The following is a 25,616-nucleotide window of genomic DNA, read 5'->3' as shown; positions in this document are numbered from 1 at the left end:
TTCGTTTTTCAGAGAGGACCAGTGACATCACAGGGGGACTGGTGTCTTGCACATGACTTGGATTTAAGTGAGGCAGAGTTGCACAAATTGTCAGCCTCTCTCTTCCAGTTATTGAAGTCCAGTGGTAAGACAAAGTCAGGACAACTAGCGATGGCCTGCATGCATTGGATGACCATGGCATCTTTGATGTCTGACTAAGCTCTAAGCACTCCACGGTGCCTGCTTCCATCACTTTAATGACCATTGGAACAAATTGTTCTCATCTGCGCGCTCCACCAGGGGAAGTCTTTACATGATTGGGGTAGACGTCTCCCTGACTCACTGACAGGTTTGAGGCCTGTTAGTTATTCTCAACATGGTTTAGCCCATATGCCAAGATGGTTTTACTGGAGTATGGCCACTGTGCATGCTGGATCTTCTTGGAGCCATAGGTGAGAGCTGGGTGAAAGTGGACATGAGAGGTGGATGGGTGGCCCTGAAAAGGGCTCAGCAAACCCTCACACCAGAGGTGCTAGTCCTCCCTGAACATCCCTTGCACCCCCAATGACACCCCCAATGGTCACATGCCACCACTGCTGCAGCAAAGAGCTCCAAAGAACAGACAGCAAACCCCTGGTTTTTATATCTTTTTCAGCGTCAGGGGTGAGTCACACATGCGACTCACCCACGTGACCTAGAATCGTCACAAAGATGTGGACTTAAACCCACGTGATCTAAAAGCCTCTGCTGTCCCAGACATGTAAACTAGGCCCTCCTTGGAGTTAGCCCCACCTTGAGCCCCACCTTAGTTGCCAATCCACACCCACTAAGGTTTTACACCTAATAGGGGTTTGGGCCTGGGGCTTAGCACTTAGTAAGGCTCAAATGAAATATACTAAATTACTCAGATGGAACAAAAGCCAAACTATTCAAGGGCACTTGTTGAACTAAGTGCTAAGGAGCCCATTTTGGCTACCAACACATCCATGTAGCTTCAGTGATCAATTCTTTGCTCACACTCAATCTATACTTTTAGCTTTCACCTCTCTCCTTAAGTTCAGAACTGTATCTCTAATTGTCTACAAGATATTTACAGTACCTCAAATTCAGCGTGTCCAAAACATAAATTCCCATCCTTGTCACGCCCAGCCCCCTCTGAATCCCCCTGTCTCTGTCCATGGTATGCCCTTTCATCCATTTCCCACATATAAAACCATTGTGTAACTTCTGATCTTTCATGTTCTCACACACCACGTCTCACCACTTCTTGTCTTACTGATTCTTCTTTCAAAATATCTGTCATCGCCCTCATGTTATTGCTATTATATCGACAACATGCAGAAAATATATGGAAAGAAAAGAATTCTAAAGAGAACATGGACAAGCAGGACAAATAGGAATTTGTTAAAATTCTCATCTTGTTAAAATCCATATAGACATAAAAAAACTTAAGTAATAGAACTTTATGGTTTCATGTGCAATTAGTTTTTTCCCTGTTTGTGTGTTTAAATGGTTATTTCTGTTGCTACTAAATTTATAATTTTAAAAGAATTAAAGATAGAGAAGAAAGTATCGCTAAACTCCTTCACACAGCATTTTTTTTGTGCTTTTTCCGCACCTGTAACTGGAATGTCCTTCCCTACCATCTCTGCCTAATGACGTCATACCCGTCCTTCCAAGGACCCAAATGAAATTCTGCTTTTTTCCTTTTAAATTCAGTTCAACATTTTAAAAGTATTTACTGCGTCCAAGGTACTTTGCACTAGCCACCTACAAATAGAATGTAGCAGTTACTGCCTGTAAGAAGTTTATATTCCACTGTTCATTCCGCTGCGTGTTTGGATTGGGGGGTGGGAAGTGGGAGGCTAGGGGGAAGAATACATGTTCACATATAAAGAAATTCAGGGGCGAGGCAGTCGCCGGGTCATATCTCTTCCAGGATTGCCGCCCCCAGTGGCTGTAGGAACTGGGCTGGAAGATGGGCCAGTGGTTGGGGTTGGGAGATGCAGGGCTTTGGGGCTCAGGGCCCTAGGTTGTCTCAGCCGTCCTCATGAGCCATACATTTTCAGACGTGGCCAATGCACTGGTTTGTTTTTTTACTCTATTTGTTATAAGAAGTAGTTCTATGTGGGGCCGTGGGGGTGGAGAGTAACAATGAAATAATAAATAAAAGAACGTTTTGAAGAAAACAAACAAACAGGAAACAGTGTTGTACAGTAGAAAGTGTGCTGAGGACCTGGGTTCAAATTCAGTTTCTTGTCAGTGACTACCTGTATGATCTCAGGCAAGTCATTTAACTTCTTGGAGCCTCAGCTTTCCAATGAGGATTGGACTAGCCAGCCTCTGAGGGCCAGCTCATCATTATCTCCTGATCCTCAGGAACTGGAGGGAGCAGTTTTAGTAAACTTAGCCTGTTTGTAAGAAGTTGTGGAAGTGAGGAGGTTAAGGAAAAACGGTGATGTAAGAAAACATGTTTCTAGAGGTGCTTGAGACCCCACAGTACTGACACGCCGGGTCCTGCCGAATGAATTCGGCTCAACCCTTCTCAGCCAAGGAAAAAGATAAAGTTTATTAAAGATTCACCATATTGGGTTGTCTTAGGAAATCTCACCCTTTGTGTGGCTTGTTTTCACAATCAATCTGAGCCCTTCATGGAAGCAAGATGGAGCTTATATACAGAAAGCTTGTGGGAGGGATTGAGGGGTGGTTGAGTAGTCTGGGGTGACTAGAGGAGGGGTTTAGGGAGGGTCTTGAGGAGGAGTCTAAGGAGGATCTTGATGGGACTGGGGTGACTAGAGGTCAAGACTCCAGGAAACAAGAGAATGGGATTTTCATGGGATCAAGGGTGAGAAGCAGCTGGACAATAGAGGACTAGGCTAGGTGGAGATTTGGGCCTAGTGATAAAGGAAAGGCTTATGGCTTTGGGGGGGGAAGGCCAGAGCTAGCGGAAAGATTCAAGGGGGTTCCCAGAGCCTGTACCTTCAGCAGAAGCAGCAAGGATAGATGACTGTTTTAAGTGGCTCACAACAAAAGAGGAGATTTCAGATGATAGCTTTGGCAAAAATAGGAGAGACATCTTTAGGAGAAACAAAGTAAATTTATTTTACAAACCTTGCAAGATTTTGGCATACCTCCATAATGGAGGAGGTGAGGTAAAAGGGAACCTGCCTTAATTTATACTCTTAATGAAAAGATTCCCACCCACCTCTATGCCTTCTTACCATTGGCTGGGAGGTGGGCTTACAGTCTAGGTGTGAAAACTAGATAGAGGACCAAGGTTGATCCAGTCCATTCAGGTTTTCCCTGGGGTGGCATCTGAAAGTCTAGGAGAAGAAATGGGGTGGGAGGAGGAGAGACCTTCGTGGAGCAGAGAACAAATAGCTCACAGAAGTTCGTTATCTTCTAACATCTGGGGGGGGGGCGGGAAGGGCACGCCCACAGCTCCAGTCCCTGACCTTCCAGAATCACCAGGCCAAATCCCAACCTGTCCTGCTCCCTTAAACATACCCTGTGAAGTCATCACAATTATCCATCCCATTCACAGGGATAGAGGAGACCTGGGCATTTTTTCCTGGCAGTCAGTAGGCTATGCCACCTGCAGCCCCAGTTTCTGCCTCTATCCAAGATCAAGGGTCCCACCATGCCATCTCCCTCCCATGCTGCTGAGCATCATCTCTTTCCTCCCCTTTTCCACCTTTGGTTCTGAGAATTGTAATCAAAGAAACACTACCATTCCTGGCAAAGACCACCTCAATCCATGGCCTTTCACTGGCATTTCCTTCTCCAAAACACTCTGAAGGCCGGAGCTCTCTTACGCTTCTTTATTTGTGTCCCCATCACTTAATGCGGTGCTTTGTAAGCTCCTAATACTTGTTCACTCACTTCATTTTATGCAGCTTTGTAGGTGGTAGAAAGGAAGGCAACAATAGAAAGTGATTAAACATGAGGAGGAGGAATGCATTCCCAAGAAGAAAGGGGGGTGGGTCAAGGGCACTGGTAAGGGAGTTGGCCTTGAAACTGTGAAGTCCTCACTTCCTTGGAGACTGGACCAAAGGCAGAGAGAGGCTTTTGAAGATGTAGTTTCAAAGTGCTGCAGGGGAGTTGAGGGATTTCTCAACAGACCACTTCACTTTTCTCAGGTGAGGTAATCTGCTGAGGGAGAGGGAGGGAGAATGATATAGGGCGAGCCAAGGTCAATGACTGGCCTAGGAGGAATATTATCAATAGGACAAGGCTCAAGGATAGACATGATCATGCAGTTAAACTAGTTCTTAGCATGCCTTCCCCTAAACTTTACCTGAGAATTAGGATAGAGTGCCCAGAAGGAAGGGGTGATCAGCATGAAGGTCAGAAAGGATGAATATTGAAAAAGAGAGCGTGGAGAGTGCTGCACTTGGGGCCGGAGGACTCGGCCATTAGCTGCCTGTGTGACTGTGGGCAGGTCACTTAACCTCTCTGAGTTTCAATTTACTCAGCTGTAAAATGAACTGGGTGAATTTGGATATCCCTTACAGCTCTAGATCTACAACTACTGACTTAAAAAAAAAAAACCCATTAGATTAGGTAAATAGAAGGTCTCTGGGCATCTGGAACCTGAGGCTAGATGGCAGTGTTGATGGAGTGAAAAAGCAGTCAGGATGTAGAGTTTTCAGGTATGAACTACCTTCTGCCTAAGTTTGGCAGAGAATAGAAGGAGACAGGTGGACTGGGAGCTCTGGGGAGCCTAGCAGAAGGTAAAGGGAAGAATTGAGAGTAGGAGAAATTGGTTGGGCTTGAGCATAAAGCCAGATAGATAGATAGATATACCATAGATAGAGCCCTTGGGGGAGAGAGAGTGAAGACGGACAAATGAGGCGATGATTAAAGGAACAAAATCCTGGAGGAAATAAGAATAGATGAAATTCAAGACAAAAGCGGGTGAATTAGTCTTGGCTAGGATTAAGAACACCTCTTCTGAGATAAGAAGAAAGGTTGAGAGACTGAATGAACACGATGAAAAACAGACAAAAACTTCTGAGAAGGAAATTGAGGAAGCTCGTGTAGAATAATCTTAGAAAGTAGAAGACAGGGAGGTGTCCTAGCGGATAGAGCACTGGGCTTGGAGTCTTCCGCCACGTGACCCTAGCCAAGTCTGTGGTCTCTTTCAACTTGAGTTCTATGACAAGTAGGAGGAGTGCTCATCCGCTGTGAGTTTAGCACAAGAGCAGGTCTGGAAACTCAAGTGAGGAAAAGACTTGGAATAGTTGGTGAAGAATGGGTGTCAATGTTTAATTAAAAGATTTCTGAGCACAGTGAGGACCCACCTAAAGCTATACACTATATAGCGGCAGCTCCCAAAACTTTTGGTCTCAGGCCCTTTAAGTTCTTAGAGATTATTGAGCGCCTCAAAGAGCTTTTATTTGTGTAGGCTGTATCTATCAATATTTGCTATATTAGACATTCAGACCGAGAAGTGTTTTAAATATTAACTCATTTAAAATAGTAATAATCCCATTACATATTAGCACAAATACCATTTTTTACAAAAAATGAGTTTTTCAAAACAAAAAATATTTAGCAGCAAGAGTGGCATTATTTTGCATATTTTTGCAAGTCTTTTTAATGTCTGGATTAATAGAAGGCAGTGGGTTCTGCTTTGGCATCTAGCCTGCTCCTTTATGTTGTTTTGCTTGAAACCCCAGTTAGGCAGATGGAGAGAAAGAGGAAGAGGATTGTAATGAGCAACCTGCATCTTGGGATCATCCTGACAGTAATATCGACACCGTGGACCTCCTGTGGGGTCCGCGGGACCACTCTTGGAGAACTGCTGTCATAGAGGAGTATTTTGGTAGATGATTTTGAAGGATAATCTCTTTACTTTCTCCAGGAATGCACATTGGCAAGGGTGAAAGAAGGAACCAGAAGGGAACTAGCTAAAATGTCAGATTAGCACAGTGGAAATGCTGTGATCAAGTGAAGATGGATGTAAAACTTGAATAACACTGAGTCTAGACCACGTAGGGAGGCAAAGGAAGCCATCGTGGGACCCAGGAACCAGAGGGCGTTCGCAGAGGGCCTGCACCGTCTTAACAAGAACAAGGGCTAGTTTGGCGTTAGTGAGAGAGTAAGAGGGCAGGATGATAGGAGATGATAGTCGGTGGGAAGAATTTCAGAGGCAGTACAATTCCCAGGGGTGTTAAGGTCTAACATGTATGATTGTTGAATTAGGGTAGAAAAGGAGGTTGTTGAAGCTGAGGAGAATATTCACAGGTGGAACTTGCAGATACTAAAGTCCATAACATAGTGACAGGTAGATGGGAAAACTGTGAGCCAGGTACTCAAGTACTTGAGCAAGGAAAAGGGTAACCTGAGTTCTGAAGACCATAAGTAAAAGGAAGATGGAGAGGGCTGTCTATGTATCTGGATGGCATGAACTCTGAAGGAGGAAAGGTGATCAAGCATGGGAGAAGGGAAAGAAAAGGACATACTATAGATGCTGTCGGAATTGAAGCACGTATCACCTCCTCCACTAGCCCCACGATTGGGGGGGGGAGGCAGCATACAGGGACACCTACCCCAATTTTAGCATAGTGAGCCTTTCAGAGAGGATTGTTCTTTTTGAAGTTATTTTGTGGGTTCACCTCCATTTAAAACCATAGCTCAGTGAGCCCTTAAGTACCAGTCAGTCACTAAGCATTTATTTAGTATTTACTATGTGCCAAGCACTGGAGACAAGTCAGTCCCTGCCCACAAGGACCTTACATTCTAATAGAGGAGATGACATGTAAATAACTAGGTACATCAAAGATATATACCGGGTAGATGAAAGATAATCTCAGAGGGGAAAGCACCAGCAGCTAGGGGAGACCAGGAAAGACCTCCTGAGAAAGGAAACTAAGGCAGAGGTAAAGGGCCTTCCAGTAATGGGAGAGAAAGACGGGTGGAGAGGATGGAGCATCATGCGTGAGGAATGGTTGGCAGGGCTATGTGGAAGGGAGTACTGTGTAAGAAGACTGGAAAGGTAGGAAAGGGCCAGGTTGTGAAGAACTTGAATTTAAAGCTTTAAATGACAGAGTACTTTATATTTGATCTTGGCGGTAATAGGAAGCCACTGTAATTCACTAAGTGTGCGTGAGAGTGTGTGTGTGTGTGTGTGTGTGTGTGTGTGTGTGTGTGTGTGTATTGGGGTGGGGGTGTGGTGAGGTGACATCATTAAGATTATGCTTTAGGAAAATCACTTGGGCAGCTGAGTGAAAGATGGGTTTGAGTTGTGAATCACAATTCAACACAAAGAAATTTAGTGGAATAACGCAGTAAAAAAAGTAGCAATAAAGAATTTCCCCACAACCTAAAACAACTTTTTGCACCATCAGTGGGAAGAATGGCTACATATAGGTATGTGTGCATGTACACATGTAGAGAACATGTGCATGGAAGGGCACCCACCTAGGAAACACATGAGGCCACAGCATACAAATAGGGAACATACCTGGATGGACTACTTACTGCTCCAGCTACAGAGCTGGTGTCTTCTGATGACTTCACTACACGGCTCCTCACTGCACGCATGTGACACGAAGTCTCTGCTGGGCAGATGGGCTCTGCTGATGGTCTCGCCGTAGCTGCTTCTTCATGGCCACTGCCAGTCACTGGCAAGCACGTCACCCCGGGGTGTGAGGCTGGGGAGCTAGTTTCTAGCCAAAGCTAAAATCATCAGTGGTGGGAGGAAGTGGGCTCTACGGTTGTTCATTTAGCTTAGTACATCCCAGAGACTTTTCTGCAAATAGCTTTAACAAAAAGGGCCATAAACCCTAACACACCCAGGTATGAGACTAGGGAAAACCTTTCTAGCTTTTCTCCCATAAGGAAGCCTCTCTTTCCTCCAGGCCCTCCGTGGGATATGGGTATCAGAGGCCAAGCTCTTTGGAACACACAACTGTAGAATGAGAGCCTCTCAGCTTACATCTGTCCTTGCACCTGTATTTCCTAGTCCCCAAAGACAAGATCTCTCTCGGAGGCTTTACTTTGGTTTAGACTTAGAAATTCCTTGTGGCTTCCCATTTAATTTCTGGTGGCTAAGTGATTATCTGATCAGCATCCATTTAGCGTCTCCTCGTCCACCAAACTACCAAGGTTTCTCAGGGTTTGAAGCTCCACCATTTCTTGACTCTAAGATGCCTTTGTTAGCACGATTGGAAGTGGTGGGGTGAAGCACCAGAGCAAAACTTATCCTGGGGTCAACGTCATTGTTCTTTAGTTGCCTACCTTCCTCATTATTTGTGTGTCTGTGTGGGAAGGGAGTGAAGGGAGTCAGGAAGGGGGGGAGAGGGAGAGGCTGGCAGCCCTTTCCAGGATTTCAGCTTGCCCTGAAAGTTATGGAAAAGAATGGCTTTCACTAGAGAAGGTTAAGGGGATGTGGCAGTACCAGAAGAAATGCCAAGTTTCAGTTAAATCTAGGAGTGAAGAGGAATGCCCGCTGAAAAATCCAACACATGAAGTAATTTTTCTAGAAAAAAAGCAGGGGTTCCTTAAGAGTACAGCAGAGGGGGCAGCTAGGTGGCACAATGGTTAGAGCACTGGCCCTGAAGTCAGGAGGACCTGAGTTCAAATTCGGTGTCAGATACTTGCTGTGTGACCTTGAGCAAGTCCCTTAACCCCAATTGCTTTGCTTAAAAAAAAAAGGACAGTAGAATGAGCCTAAGGAAAAAGTGAGGTTGAGTTGAGTAGTGATGAGGGTGCCAGAAAGAGGTTATAAAGGGAGAGAGGTGGTTAAATAGGATGAGAAGGACATGAGAATCAGGAAGTTGGGAGGTAGATTAGAGTATCATGCTGTTACGAGGGGAGTGAAGCCTCCCTCACTAGAGAACAGAGAAGCATCAAGAAATAACCGGCCCTCCAAGTTCTAATCATAACATGGAACACTGGTGTTTGAGGGTGTGACCTCACAAACCCCTTCCGGCATTCTCTGGATTTGGCTGATGGCATCTGTCGAGCTCTCTGAAAGGTGCCCTCTATTTAGGTGTTCCTTGGCTTCGGCGATGGTTGCTGTGGGACCTTTGGGTAGAAGGAAGGGTACAGAAGTGCAGCCGTTAACACGCGCCTTCATTTGGAGTCATGGCTGTGTGAAGGACTAAAGGAGGGAACAAGTCTGCCGTTGCTCATACTTCCCTGCTTAGGGACAGCATGAACTACTTTAGAGACCAGTGACTAGCACTCGTTCAGTTTTCTGCTTTAATCAGGCATAAACATAGCTCAGGAGGGAAAATCTGGGAATTGGGGATGGGGTGAGGGGCTGGAATCTTCTTTACTCAGTGTGAATTTGACATCTGCAACTTGGAATTAGGTCATGTACCAGTGGAGTCAAACTCAAATAGAAATGAGGCCGTTGAACCATATGGAAGGATCCCTGCCAGCGGCATATTGGCTATTGTATTTCTATGTATTTTGTTAAACATTTCTCAATAACATTTTCTTCTGGTTTGGCCGCCCTCTCGCACGTGGATAGAGAGCTGGCCTTGGTGTCGGGAAGGTCGGGTTCAAGTCCTGCTGTGACATACATTGGCTGTATGATCCTGGTCAATTCACTTAACCTCTCTGACCCAGGGAGCTCTCTGTGACGGTCGTTGCAGAGGAGGTTCTGATCTGCATTGGTAGATGTTCCACACTGAGCCTTTTTATACACCAATAAGGTCTAGCCAAAATAGGGGGAAATTTAGAATTACTATACTTTTAATCTTCAAAGCATTTGTACTAATTGGACATCACTGTCAGCTTAATCATTAATAGCCTTTAGGAATCTTTGGAGATTTAGAAAGCATTTTATGGCAAGGTCATCCAGTTACTCGTGATTTATTGATAATGTGTGTTTATAATAGTTCTGAACAGTGTATTTTGGGGATTGAGGAAGGATAGTAAAGGAAAAGTTAGTGGAAGTCTCTGGTATTCCATCTCCTTTCTCTGCTCAGTTCTGCAAATGCCAGAGTGCCAAAAGCTACTCCACGACACCGTGTTCTGAGAGGAAAATTACTAGGATTTCAAGTTCTTAGTTCCCTGAGTGTTTAGGAAAGAATAATGTCTGATTTAAACTTGTTCATTTATTTTTTTTTCCTTTAGAATTGAAAAAACCCAGGCTGCTCAAGTCATCCAGAGAGCTTGGTTTTCTCACATGGATAAAATGATGTTTCAGCTCTTAAAACACACAATTTGCGCAGCGGTATGTGCCATTTCTTCCCCCTCACTGTTAGACTTGCTAATGATTACACCTCGAAGATGTATTTATGGAGGATATTCATTGTCTCCTACTTTGCACCAATGTGATCTAAAAGCATAGAATTTTGAGTTTGTCTCCTTAGAGATTTCTGATATGAATGTATATGTATATTGATTGCTTAGCATTTATAATTGCCATTTATTCCTAAAAGAATACTAAGTTTTTAATAAATCGGAGCCAAATTTATTTTTCAACCCTGTTCCAAAGGAAATATGAGACAGCTACAACGTACCCAGTAGAAAATACTGATAATTTCAGAAGATGGCGCAAAGTCTGAAATACGCGCTGTTTAAATAGCCTATAGATCCAGAAATTTGTTATTAATATTACATTAGAGGAAGCAGGTCCAAGAAATACTAAAGACTTGGCATTGATGAGAGTAGATTTCTTCACAGTCTAATCTTCTAGACAAAACTTTTATCAAATAAATCCTCATACATTGGGCCCATTGTCTTAACATATGGGGCTTTAATTATCATTAAATTATAATTTAGGTTATGTGAATATTATTAGCAAGTTCAGGAAAATTATATAACACCTGAAATGCTGAAGAAAAGTGTTTATAAAATCTTTTAAAAGTAACAGAATGAATTTTCCTTGTCACGTATTATCATACATAAAGCATAAAGTAGAGAAACATACATGCTTGCCCAAGATTTTCACATAGTGACTTCTCACTATCCAAAGAGAAATAGAATTACCTATAGATAAATGGTGAGAACAGTCAGCCTAATGAACCATAAAGGAAGTATCAAAAGATGATCATTACTAGTTTTGTTTAGAGACTGTGCCATGGGTTATCAGTGTATGGAGTTAGTATGTCAGTTCACTTATCTGGCAGCTAAGCTGCTCCCTGCCACCAAAACCTCTCTCCTTAACACCAGTTTTCTCCCAGTGATGCTACGAAAATTGCAGGTCTTGAAACACCATGATCTCAAAAAGAAGGTATTATGGGTAACCCCAAAGTCAGTGGAGATACAGACACATGGTGGGCATGAGGAAGCCACAGCCTACTCAAGCAGCACACAAGAAGTGACATAAATGATGTCATCAGGAAATGTGTGATTGTAAAAAGATGTGGCCAGTCATGTGGTCAGAGGAAAAGATAACCGGTAGAAAATTTACAGTGGCATCCATGATATAAATCCTGGGTAGATCCTCAGTGAAAGATCTGTAGAAGAAAAAGGGAGAAGAATCATGTAGAGTAGGAAAGGATTAACATATTTCATTCAGTGTTGATGGAAGAAGTCTCATATTGATGGATTCCTGGAGTGTCATCTAAGATTCTCCTCCATTGAAGAGATCGGATTCCTCATCAAAGTAGGGAGGTGATCTTGCCAGTGAAGACCAAGCATTGGAAGGTACTAATCAAGCAGGGAAGGCTTAGAATGTGATATGGTCCTAGAATGAATTTTTTAAATTTTATTTTGGATTTTCATGTGGATTTTTATATGGATCTAGATAGATCTAGATAGAGATATATCTGTATCTGAGTTAGTATACCAGCACATAATGTATATGTGCTCTATATTTAGCTGTGTCTATATTTGAAATCTGAAATAAAGACCAAAAGTTATACATACATGCATACATGTGTACATACATAGCCTTTATCGAAAGGCTCATCGTCAGAAGGCCTCATGGTGATGGAGGTTTTATTCCAGTAAGTCCTGAAGACAAGCATTTAGATGGATTGCAATGTATGTCAGTGGAGGGCATACTCACCCAATGAAATCAAGGACCTTTAAAGTACTGGTACTTAGTAAATCTTGTTGTCGTTGCTTGTCCTTTGTCCTCAAAGAAGACCATGGCATCAGGGAGGCGATGCCATGATGTGCAAGTGAATTGGATTGAAGTGAAGGAGGGTGGTGCAGAGTCACCAGCCTCACTTTCTCCTCCACAGCCATCGGGGCCCAGTGGTAAGATATAGATCAGACAACTGGAGATGGTCCTGGATGCAATGGGCGACCTCGGCCTTTTTAAGCTAAGGTCTTTCCCAGCTCCTAGTCCGACTGAGGCAATGCCCGTTCTGTGATTAAGGCTATGTAGGAAATGAGGTAGAGACTGGCCTATTTACCTAGTCCCAAAAAAAAATTAGTGGGGAGGGGAAGACCCTCAGAGTTTTTGGCCAAAACAGAAACAGTAGTTATTTACATTCACTCTGAGCCAATCAGGATGATTTAGTGATTTAATGAATTACATTTAGGGTGTATGGATATTATTAATCACACCAGCATCTGTTTCAGGAAAATTGTGTAACACATGAAATACTGAAGAAAGTGTGTCCCTTAGAGGCGGCTCTTGTGAGAGATCCTAGTGTGCAATGTAAAGTTAGATTCAGGTAATGTTCTTGTGTTCATTTACTTCCCAGATTGAGTCACTAGTCTGATGCCAGATGACTAACTTTTAGTCTTTTTTCAGATTTGGTGGTAAGAACTTTCCACCTTTTATTGTGTTTAAAATTTTCCTTCACACTGGAGGCCATGGGAACAAGTATTTCAGTGGAAAGAACACATTGAGACCATCAAGTGAGGTGACTTACTATGATATCCTTTTTTGTTAATCCATTATAGCTTCTTAGAATCCTAAGTTGACAGGTGGACCAGAGTAGTGAAGGGACTTAACTATGACCCCATCTTCAGTGTGGTGGGAACAACATCTTCTATGTAGGCTAGGCAGATTTTTCCCCCTACAAGACAGGGAAATTATCCTGAGGACTAGGTACATAAGGATCGAGATGTTGAAGAGCCTTCCTGTTTTTTACATAAGGCCCTATAGACTTAGTGGTGTGCGTCACCACAGCCAACATAACCTGACGACCAGACTCTCCCTCTACTCGTTAAATTGGTGAACATTCAGATGTTGCAGTTTAGTGTCTGCCCACCCAGGGAGGCCAAAAACTGCTGTGGCTTCTTGATGTGTTGTGGTGGAACCATCTCCAAGAATTCAGTCAGACCACCCCTAATCCAAGTAGAGGCATTTATTGAGATTGACGCCTCTCATGAAGCGGGCTAAGTTCCAAGAGGAACCCGCAACTTCAGAGAAAGCAAATGGATTTTTATAGGTTAGAGATGCAATTACATAACAGAATTATGTATATTAAAAAGGCAGGAGGGGTTTGTTAAGGGATTAGGTAATAGGGGAGGGATCCCAGCCACGGTGGAACTGTGCATGCGATTACCCACAATACATACAGACAAAACCATTTGGGGGTGTGTGTGTATGTGTGTGTGTGTGTGTGTGTGTGTGTATATGATAATGATGCTAATGATATTGTAATAAGCCTCTCTACATCATAAGTTCACTCTAGGTCAGTTCTTTACCATTACTGCGCAGGTGCCTACTTAGGGAAAGTCCTTTCTATTGTTTTGGGGTCCACTTCCTGCTGGGGCATCCTGGTGGTGCTGCCTTCTGATTGGCTGACTATTGTGGTCCTGTCTGAGACTTGATGGATGTGGTTGTGGTTGAGTACATGGACACACGTGCTGTTTCTGAGGGAAATATGAGGACTGGGTCTGGGGACAGTGGCTAGCTAGAGGCAGTGGCTGGGATCCCATCACATGGACAGGCCTGCTGTTCTGTGAGAAATATGAGCTCATGGATACACCTGTTGTTCAAGTGAGCAATGAGGCATATATGAAGTTAGGACATTGAGCGGGGGAGTGGTTGGGTAGGGGCAGTGGGCCTGCTTCCGTGGGGCCTATAAGGAAGTTAGAATACTGGGGCTGGGGGCAGCTTTATTAGGATTTACTAGGATTCCATCTCAGAGCCCTTCATACCCCTGGCCCCTTTCCCCTACTTCTCTAGTCTTCTTTCATTTTATACTCTCCTCTCATCACCCCCCTTCACTAATCAACTCTAGGATCAGATACAGCGTCCTCTGTTTGGCATTTCAAGCCTTTCATAACCTACTCCTTACCTTTCCAGTCTTCTTCCACTTTACATACCCTCCAGCGACCCTGGCATCCTTAGTGTTCCTTGAATAAGACTCTCCATCTCTCTACCTGGGCATTTTCACTGTCTGTCTCCTAGGCCTGAAATTCTTTCCCTCCTCATTTCCATCCCCTGGCTTCCCAGGCTTCCTTCAAGTGCCAGCTTCAGTCCCACTTCCTAGAGGAAGACTTTCCCAATCTCTCATAAGTCTAATGCCTTCCGTCTTTTAATTATTTCTTACTTATCCTGCATATACCTTGTTTGTACATATTTATTTGCTTGTTGTCTCCACCATTCAATTGTAAGCTCCTTGAGGGTAGGGATTGATTTTTGCCTCTTTTTGTATCCCCAGCACTTAGCACAGTGCCTGGCACATAGTAGGTGCTTAATAAATGTTGACTGACTGACTGATCTGACTACCTCGACCAGCACGGGATCCTCATTGAACATCCTTTAAATGCTATGCCTAAGTAAAACTCCCTTTGTGGAATTTAGATGGCCGACAAATAATCCATTTCATTCTGTTCTTGAGTCTGAAGAATCAAGCCTAGCCTATAAAATCTGACTGTAGTAGGTAAGATTGAAACAAAATGAAACACAAATTGAAATTGTTAGATGTAGGCCACCTCCAGTTAAGGAGAAGATAATTAGGATGACATCACGAGGATGCTCAGCAGGATATGGCACAATTTTACGCAGATGTGTCCTCCCTTATCTAAACACACCTCCATAGCGTGCGGGAGCTGTGATGTCTGGCATGACTTTGGCCTGCCCATGGGCCATGGGGTCTGAGCAGCCCTTCCTGGGCTGGTCCTTTATGTCCTAGGCAGTCAGGAAACCTCTCAGCACGTGCAGCTCAAGCCTTAGTCCCAGAACAGCTTCCCTGGCTTTAAGAGAGACAAACCACAGGCTGGCCTTGTTCAGTCATGTCTGACTCTTCATGATCCCATTGGGGTGGTTTGCCATGTCCTTCTCCAGCTCATTTTACAGATGAGGAAACTGAGGCAAACAGGGTTAAGGGACTTCCCCAGGGTCACACAGCTAGTAAGTGTCTGAGGCCAGATTTCAGCTCAAGAAGATGAATCTTCTGACTCTATATCGGACACTATCCATTGCACCACCTAGCTGCCCCAGACTAGTCTATATGGCAGATATTGTTCCTACCACACTGAGTTTTAGGGTTCATTCAATAAACTATGAATACAGTACCTAGGTTTCTTTACAATTAATGATTACACTTGAACATCATGTTTCAGCTAATTAGGTTAAAAAGACTCTTAGTTCATTTGGTAAATAATTGAGAAAACATTTTCTTTGTAGATTAGTTTTGTAAAATTGAAATTACTCGTCTATTCAAAAATGTCTAATAGGATCTTGGAATATCTTTATGGGAACAGTGTGTATGTACGTCTATATATCTGTCTACATATCTGTGTATATGTGTGCATATGTATACATATATAAATTCTGATTCTCGCTTCTATCCTGTGTGATACTATAAAGGACATCATGCTGGGAGGTCTCAGGTCTGTTATTGCTCTGCTTCGTGACCTCAAGCAAGTCACTCCGCTCTAGGCCTCAGTTTTCTCATTTGTAGAACAAAGAGAGAAGATTAGATGATTGCTGAACCCCCTTTCAGTTTGACTCTTAAATGTGATGCTTCTGAGCCCATGGCTTTTATACAGTGATTCTCTAAGAACTCTAGAATTTTTAAGCTGTCTTACTCAATTCTCTGTTGGAGTGGCAGTAGAAAAATGCTTTTATCAACTGTTTCAAATATGGTTTTTTCTGTGTTAATATTGCAAAAATGTTTTCCTTTTGAATGACCAGCTTCTGGAAGAAAAGGACGGATTGCACTGTGCCATGAACCCCCTAAGGCATGTGGACACATCATAATAACCGAAATTGTTGCGAATGTTTTGTTCCCTGTTCCCTTCCACAGGCAGTGGTTGATGCTTGCAAACTAATGGGAAGTCGGAAGTACTACGACCAGATCATACAAGACCAGCTTCAGTTCCAAAAGTATAAAGTTGCAGATGAAGTTGACGTTGTTACTATGAAGGATTACATGCACGTGAGGATTGTTTGCAGTATTTTAAATATTGATGAGAAAGGCTTCCCTTCATCCCATCTTGAAGAGAAAAAAAATCACATATCATTGGAATAATTCATATTAATTCCGTGTGAAGCGATAAGCTTTTAAAAGAAAGAAACGACTCGTTTTTCTGTTTATTCTGATTAAGTTTGCACATTACTGATAAAAGGAGTTTGATTTTGTCTTCATCTCATGCAGATACATGAATTGCATGAATATGTGAATACTGAATTTATGAGATACAGAACTGAATAAACAGAAGACAAGATTTCAAACTCCTTTTATCAGTAATGTGCAAACTTAATCAGAATATACATGAAAGTCTGTGAAGAATCATAACTTAAGAATTATGAAAAATTTAGCCAGAATGTACTTTAGAGATCTCTTAGTCAAACCCCTTTGTTTGCTCCTTTAGAGGAGTAAATGGAGAACCAGAGAAGTTAGGTGCTATATGTAGTTCTTTCGCATTCACCGAATTTTCGTTTTCTCTTTACTGCCTTTATTTCAAACAAGAAGCCATGTACATGTGATTATCAAAAATCTATTGAGGGTTAAGAGTTCTGTATAATTTATATTACTGATAAGACCAGAAGTTGCCACCATTGATTTTATGTACTAAAGAATCATTGAACCGTCCCTCAAAGCTTTATCTTTTCTCCCTTGGTGATCTCATCATCTCTTATGGGTTCAGTTATCATCTCCATGCAGATGACTTTCAAAACTCTCTATAAAATCCCAATCTCTCTCCTTAGCTCTAGTTCTACATTTCGAGCTGCGCATTAGACATTTCCAATAAAATGTGCCACAGGCATCTCAAATTCAACACCCAAAACATGGTTCATTATCTTCCTTCCTAAATCCACCCACCCTTACCAAACAGCTCTTATTTCTTCAAAGGATCACCGTCCTTCTAGTCATTGGGGTTATCAGCCCAAGAGTCGTCCTCCTCCTTCACCTCAGACCCTGGCCACCTTCCTACTTCACACCTTCATTATCCGTCACCTAGACTCCTACAACAGTACCATGACTGGACTCTGCAGTTCCAGCTTTAGGCCTTGCCAGTCCATCCTCCGTATAGCTGCCGAATGAGCGTTCCTCAGAAATCGGTCTGGCAGCATCTCGCTCTCACTCAGGAAACTTCAGTGAACCCCTGTTACCTCCAGAATAAAATACTAACTCCACACATTCCCAGCGAAGGACCTTTGACATCTGGCTCCGGTTTGCCTCTTTAGATTTATTGCGCGTCATTCCCCATCATACACTCTGTTCTAGCCAGGTGGGTTTATTTTCTGTTTCCCCAACTTGTCATTCCATCTCTTGTTGTTCCTTTGCACAGGCTGTCCTCCAGTCCTAGAATGCACCCCAGTCTCACCACCACCTCCCTGAATACCTAATTCTTAGTTCTTTCTCTTTTCCTTAAATTTTCTTTAATTTACTTATCTCTTTACATATTATTGTCCTCTGATAGAACATAAGTTTTTTAAATGAAAGAACTTTTCCAGCTCTTATATTTGTGTCCCCAGTGGGCAGTTAATAATGAATGATTCCTAGGAAAATACACTGCTCACGGTATAAGTCTAATAATAATAAAGGGATATTATTAGACTTATAAATCAGTATATTGCTGATGATAACAGCTTACTAAATTTTAACAAAGCGTTTGACAAAGTATCTCATCCTGTTCTTGTGGACAAGATAGTACAGACTAGACAACAGCCTGAAAGTGACTTTGGAATTATTTGAAAGGCCAGACCCAAGACTAATTACTAATCATTCTATACCAACTTGAAAAGAGGTCTCTGATAGTGTCCCGGGGATCAGTCCTAGGACCTGTGCTATATAATATTTTTATCAGTGACTTAGATAAACATATAAATGAAGTACTTGACAGTTTAAAGGTGACACAAGGCTGGTTGAGATAGCTAATAGACTGAATGACATTCAGAATCTAAAAAGATATCAGACTAAAATTTGGGGTCAAATATAATAAAATACAATCAACATAAATGTAAAATTGTATACTAGAGTTCAAAAAAATTTCCTTCACATAAAGAAGATAGGGGAAGGCATGAATAGGTGGTAAATGATCAGAAAAAAGATATGGGGGTTTTAGTAGATTAAAAACTCAGTATGGGTCAACAGTGTTTTATGACATCCAGAATAGCTAACGTGATCTTAGACTGAATTAAAGCAGACATGATACCCAGGACTGGGGCAGCAATTGTGCAACTATACTTTCCCCTGGTTAGGTTACATCTGTCATATTGTATTTAGTTTGGGGTATCACGTTTAAGAAGTACTTGGATGAGCTGGAAAATGTCCAGAAAAGTCCAGAGAAGAAACTAGGCATTGCTTAGCTTAGAGAAAAGACCCTTGGTAGGAGTCAGGATTGTTATCTAAAAGTATCTGGAGGAATTTCATGGATAATGAGGTGGATAAGATATTCTGCTTGGCCCCAGAGGGCAGGATTAGTAGCAGTAGATAGAAGTGGCAGATAAGCAAATCTAGGCCTCTAATGTAAAGAAGAACTTTCCAATAATTATCCAACTCAAAGAATGACTTGACTCTTAAGGTAGGGTGTCTGCCCTGCCTGGTAAACTTCAGACAAAGGTTGGATGACCACAACCACTTGTTTTTGTTGTAGAGAGAATTTCCCTTCAGATAAGAGCTCCACTAGCTGGCCACTGGATTTTTTTTTCCAGTTCTGAGAATCTCTGGTTGAGAATGTGCATGTGAGGGATTAGCACAGGGAACATAGGGAGAGAAACACAGAGAAGACAGACTTGAAGAGATACATGGAGTCTCGGGAAATCACATGCCCTTCCTCTTTTTTTAAGCTTTTATTTAGTATTTTATTTTTCCCCAGTTACATGTACAATTTTTAACATTTGTTTTGAAAACTTTGAATTCCACATTCTCTTCCTTCCTTCCCACCTCCCTTGAGAAAGCAAGGAATTTGGTAAAGGTTATACATGTGTAGTCATGCAAAACATATTCATAATAGTCATGTTGTGAAAGAAAAGACAGACAAGAAAAAAACCTCAAGAAAAATAAAGTAAAAAGAAGTCCGCTTCCATCTGTATTCAGACACCATCTGCTCTTTCTCTGGTGATGGATAGCATTTTTCCTCATAAGTCCTTCAGAGTTGTCTTGCATCATTGTATTACCGAGAATAGCCAACCCATCCATGGCTGTTACTTTGTACACAGTACATGTCACTTTGCATCAGTGCATGCAAGTCTTCCCAGGTTTCTCTGAGAGCATCCTGCTCTTCATTTCATATAGTACAGTAGTATTGCATCACAATCACGTCCCACAACTTGTTCAGCCATTCCCCAAATGATGGGCATCCCCTCAACTTCTCATTCTTTACCCCCAGAAAAGAGCTGCTATAAATATTTTCATACATGTAGGATTCTTTTCCTTTTTGGTTTTTTATCTCTTTTGTGATACAGACCTAGTAGTGATATTACTCAGTCAAAGGGTATGCATGGTTTTATAGCATAGTTCCAAATTGCTCTACAGAACATGCCCTCCCTCTTTCCGGTAGAATGCAGAACTGTACCTTCCATTGCCTGGTTCCTATCCCTTCCTCTCAAGTAGGGGTATAGTGGAAAGAGGTCCAAGACTCTTGGAGTTAGGGCATAGGTTCAAATCATGTTTCTTTTTTTTTTAAATTTTTTATTAATATATTTTTTTTGTTTACAACACACAGTTCCACAAGTTTTTGAGTTCCAAATTTTCTCACCCTCCCTGTCCTCCCCACTCGAAGACGACATGTAATCTGATGTACATTCTACATATACCTTCACATTAAACTTATTTTCCCAATTATGAAGTTGTAAAGAAGAATTATAACCAATGAAATGAACCATGAGAAAGATGTAACAAAACCAAAAGTAAAATAACATAAAAAGAGAGAGAGAGCAAATAGTTTGCCTCAATCTGCATTCAGACTCTGTAATTCTTTCTCTGGATGTGGATCGCTTTTTCCATCATGAGTCCTTTGGCGCTGTCTTAGAACCTTGCCTTGTTGAGAAGAGCCAAGTCTATCAAAGTTAGTCATCACAGAAGTAGTGTGTCTGTGGTTGTGCACAATGTTCTCCTGGTTCTGCTCCCCTCACTCAGCATTGGATTATATAAGACTCTCCAGGCTCTTATGAAGTCCATCTGCTCCTCATTTCTTATAGCACAATAGTATTCCGTTACATTCATATACCACAACTTGTTCAGCCATTCCCCAATTGATGGGAATCCCTTCGATTTCCAGTTCTTTGCCACCACAAAAAAAGCTGCTGTAAATATTTTTGTATGTACGGGTCCTTTTCTCCCTCGTATGATCTCCCTAGAAGTGGTATTGCTGGGTCACAGGGTATGCACATTTTTATAGCCCTTTGGGCACTTACCAAGCTAGTAAGTGTTAGAAACATAATTTGACAGGTAAACTATTCTCTTCTCTCCCAAAATGCTTATAGGATCAGCCTTTATATCTAAATCGTGAACCCATTTTGACTTTATTTTGGTATACAGTGTAAGATATTGGTCTATGCCTAATTTCTGCCATTCTATTTTACAGTTTTCCCAGTAGTTTTTCTGAAATAGTGAGTTCCTATCCCTGAAGCTGCACTCTTTGGGTTTATCACAGAGTAGATTACTACATTCATTGACTACTGCTTCTTGTGTACCTAACCTATTCCACTGATCTATCTCTGTTTCTTAGCCACTACCAAGTAGTTTTGATGACTGCTGCTTTACAGTACAGTTTAATATCTGGTATGGCTAGGCCACCTTCCCTAGCATTTCTTTTCATTAATTCCCTTGATATTCTGGACCTTTTGTTCTTCCAGGTGAATTTTGTTATTATTTTATCTAGCTCTATGAAATAATTTTTTGTAGCTAAAGAAGTTGGCACAGCGCCTGGTATTCTGGGTATTTTGATTTGGGAATAATTTGCGAGTATAGTATTTAATCTAAAAATGTACATGGCATTAAGTATGGACATTTTATCAACTGGTAGCAACAAAGCAGAAAAACCAGGAATTAAAATGAAAATTAACACTATAAATGGGATTTATTTCTAAATCCATTTAGAACCATGGAAATCCTTCAGCAGTCCTTTTGTCTCATAGTTGGTCTTCCTGCCTGGCTGAGAATAGTTAAGAGTAGAGAAGGGAATAGTTTACCTGTCAGATTTATGGAGAAGAGAAGAATTCATGACCAAACAAGAGACAGAGAGCATTACAAAATGCAAAATGAATAATTTTGATTACATTAAGTTGAAAAGTTTTTGTACAAACAAAGCCAATGCAACCAAGATTAGGAGGGAAGCAGAAAACTGGGAATCTTTACAACCAGTGTCTCTGATAAAGGCCTCATCTCTAAAATATACAGGGAACTGAGCCAAATTTATAGGAATACAAGTCATTCAGCAATTGAGAAATGGTCAAAGAATATGAACAGGCAGTTTTCAGAGGAAGAAATTAAAGATATCTATAGGCATATGAAAAAATGCTCTAAATCACTATTGATTAGAGAAATACAAATTAAAACAACTCTCAGGTACCACATCTCCTATCTGATTGGCTAACATGACAAAACAGGAAAATGATAAATGCTGGAGAGGATGTGGGAAAACTGGAACACTACTGCATTGTTGGTAGTTATGAACTGATCCAACCACTCTGAAGAGCAATTTGGAACTATGCCCAAAGGGCTATAAAAATATTCATACCCTTTGACCCAGCAATACCACTTCTAGGACTGTATCCCAAAGAGATCACACAAGTGGGAAAAGGAGCCATATGTACAAAAGTATTTATAGCGGCTCTTTTTGTGGTGGCAAAGAATTGGAAATCAAGGGGATGCCCATCAACTGGGGAATGGCTGAACAAGTTGTATACGAAGGTAATGGAATACTATTGTGAGATAAGAAATGGGGAAGATACGGACTTCATAATAACCTGTAAAAACCTACATGATATTTTTTTGAGCCTCAGTTACTTCATAGGAAAAATGGGGACAATAATTCACTGCCTACCTTACTGTTGTGAAGAGGTGCTTTGTAAACCAACTATAAAGCATGAAATATTCTCAGATTAATTTTTCTAAAACAAACTTTACATTTTGTTTCATTTAATTTAGAAATAAGGTTAAAATTGGAGTAACTAAAATATTTCAAATGAAAATATTGAACTGGGTACTCATCCTCTAAGAATGCCCTGTCTCCAAATGACTTATTAATTATTCAGATATGTTCTGGACTTCAAAATGTCAGGAAATAGCACTGCTAGTTACACTGAACACAGTGGTCAGTTCAGTTGTGAATTGTTCAGCATGTATGGAACACCAAATATGTGTAAGACCCTGTGTTAGTGCTAAGGGAAGTTTAAAAGAACACAGGATTTCTGCACATCTGCTGATCTTGGCATATCTGTTTTATATAGAGCAGAAATTGCTTTTTTGTTTGTTTGTTTTTGTGAGATTTTTTATTTTTAGTTTACAACACTCGGGTTCTACATAATTTTGAGTTCCAGATTTTCTTCCCCACCCCAACGACATGGAATCCAATGTATCTTCTACATATAACTTTGCATTGAACTTATTTACACAATAGTCAAGTTATAAAGAAGAATTATGACCAATGGAATGAGTCAGGAGAAAGAAGAAACAGAAACAAACAAAAAAAAACCAAACAAAAACAAAAGAGAAAAAAAAGGCCAGCATAGAGTGTGCCTCAATCTGCATTCAGACTCCACAGTTCTTTCTCTGGATGTAGATAGCATTCTCTATCGTGAGTCCTTTGGAGTTGTCTTTGCACCTTGTATTACTGAGAAGAGCAAAGTTTATCAGGGTTAGTCCTCACAGAATCCATATATCTGTGGTTGTGTATAATGTTCTCCTGGTTCTGCTTCGCTCACTTAGCATTATATCATGTAGGTTTTTACAGGTTATTATGAAGTCCGTATCTTCCCCATTTCTTATCTCACAATAGTATTCCATTACCTTCGTATACAACTTGTTCAGCCATTCCCCAGTTGATGGGCATCCCCTTGATTTCCAATTCTTTGCCACCACAAAAAGAGCCGCTATAAATACTTTTGTACATATGGCTCCTTTTCCCTCTTGTGTGATCTCTTTGGGATACAGCCCTAGAAATGGTATTGCTGGGTCAAAGGGTATGCACATTTTTATAGTCCTTTGGGAATAGTTCCAAATTGCTCTCCAGAATGTCTGGATCAGTTCACAATTCCACCAGCAATGTAACAATGTTCCAATTTTCCCACATCCTCTCCAGCATTTATCATTTTCCTGTTTTGTCATTTTAGCCAATCTGACAGGAGAGATGTGGTACCTAAGAGTTGTTTTGATTTGCATTTCTCTAATAAGTAGTGATTTCAAGCATTTTTTCATATGCCTATAGATATCTTTAATTTCTTCCTCTGAAAACTGCCTGTTCATATCCTTTGACCATTTCTCAGTTGGGGAATGACTTGTATTCCTATAAATTTGGCTCAGTTCCCTGTATATTTTAGATATGAGACCTTTATCAGAGACACTGGTTGTAAAGATTTTCTCCCAATTTTCTGTAGAGCAGAAATTGTTAAGAAACTTCCACTGAAAATTCAGAGTAATTCCATTAGGTAATTAGTTTTGTTTTTTTGTTCTGTAGTTTACCAGTTTTCTGGATGAAACCCCAGCATATCTTGGTGGCAAAAGTAACTGCTGGAGAAGACTAAGCCTGGAAAACTTTCCAAAGACAATGATAATGTATGACATAATGGATTATGCAACATCTGGAACACTCTCCGATCGTCTACAAAAAGAATTGAAGTATCTATTGCAAAAACCAAGATCTGAAGAGATGCAACGTGACCAGCTCCGAGTTGTTTCTCAAATTAGGTAAAAGTGATTTATCATAATTTGAGTCTAAGTGAGATCAATGTTTAGTTACTCTAACATTCTATATTTAGAAGAGAATGCATTCTCTTAATATGAATCTCCTCTAGGTTATCATAGGAGTTTTTTCTACCAAGTCTAGAAGGTCTGATGGCTTCTCAGCACAGGAATATCAATGACTTGTAGAAGGAGCCATGTATTTTAGCCTTTCTCTTTACAAGGTCAGCTGACACTCACTTCTCAATTATTTTCTATTACAAGCAACCTTTTTTTACATTATACCGAGGTTTTCTTTTTTTTTTTAATGTTTTTATTATAGCCCTACTGACCATCAACATAAATTATCCCCTCACTTCCACCTTTTAGCTTCATGGGCTTCCTTCAAGATGTAGCTCAGGTCTGCCCCTTCGGCAGGAGGCCTTTCCCACTCCCCAGGTCTTCCTTCTGAGGTTACCTTCAGTCCATGATAGATAGCTAGACAGACAGACAGACATGTATATATGTCTGTCGCTCTATATGACCATGGGTATCTTGTATGCTCACAGTGGTTTACACGTCGTCTTGTCCCTTAGAATTCGAACTCATGGAGGACAGACATTGTGTTTTTGCCTTTCTTTGTATATCTAGTACTTAGTATAGCTGCTGGCACTTAGTAGGTGCTTAATAAATCCTTGTTGACTGAATGATAAATATGTGAAATACAGGGGTAATAATGCATACCGTCCTTAGTATTTGACAAGCTATGATGAAATGGATGAATAAACAAAATATTTTTGTGCTCTCTTCCATAACTGTATAGAGTTCTGCTGTATATTTCCTCTTATTCTCTTAGAGATTGTAAAAAGCTACCACATGGTTTTTTGGTTGGACCAATAGGAAATCAAAGGGTTTCCTATCCCTCAGAAAGCTCTTTGCTCTTGAAGCCCTGCCTTGCATCCCCAGTGGCTCTCAGGCAGTTGTTACTGAAACAATATCACCAGAGCCCCATTTAAAGCTCTCATTGGACTGCCTTGCCTTTTTTTTTCCTCCTGTGACTGTTCAGCCCATCTGATTTGCCAATAGTCAAGAGAGGAGGGGTATAGTGGAGAAAGGGCTAACCTTGGATTCAGAAAAACCTTGATTTAAGTCCTGATTCTGAAGTATACTAGCTGTGTAGCTATGGGCAAGTCACCTAACCTTTAAGTGCTCCGAGGCGACTGTTAAAGACTGTAAGTTGTCCATCTTTAGAGGGAGTTTTCTTCTTTTTTCTTTTTGAAAATTAATTTTGTTTCTTACATTTACTTCCTTTTACATTTTGAGTTCCAAGTTTTCTCCTTCCATCCCTCCAAAACTCACATTAGAGAAGGCCTACACTTGACATCAGTATGTATGTGGAACCATACAACACATACTGCCACAGATCAGCTCTTTCCTAAGTCTTTCACAGTCGGTTTGAATGATCACATCATTCAGAACAGCTGAAGC

At 41.2% G+C, this 25,616-nt stretch overlaps 1 protein-coding gene across 1 annotated transcript in view; it reads left to right on the top strand.

Moving 5' to 3' along the window:
- The window catches only part of C2HXorf58 (chromosome 2 CXorf58 homolog), a 66,332-nt gene that overhangs the window by 12,037 nt on the left and 28,679 nt on the right, over positions 1-25,616 (top strand). Inside the window, exons 3-7 of the mRNA XM_036744659.1 lie at positions 10,072-10,171; positions 12,475-12,569; positions 12,650-12,761; positions 16,104-16,235; positions 23,926-24,155. Coding sequence (XP_036600554.1) covers positions 10,072-10,171; positions 12,475-12,569; positions 12,650-12,761; positions 16,104-16,235; positions 23,926-24,155 — 669 coding nt within the window. The remainder of the gene's footprint in view (positions 1-10,071; positions 10,172-12,474; positions 12,570-12,649; positions 12,762-16,103; positions 16,236-23,925; positions 24,156-25,616) is intronic.

This window comes from Trichosurus vulpecula, chromosome 2, assembly GCF_011100635.1.
Source record: "Trichosurus vulpecula isolate mTriVul1 chromosome 2, mTriVul1.pri, whole genome shotgun sequence".
NCBI classification, from domain to species: domain Eukaryota; kingdom Metazoa; phylum Chordata; class Mammalia; order Diprotodontia; family Phalangeridae; genus Trichosurus; species Trichosurus vulpecula.
This window is presented reverse-complemented; position numbering and strand designations above follow the sequence as displayed.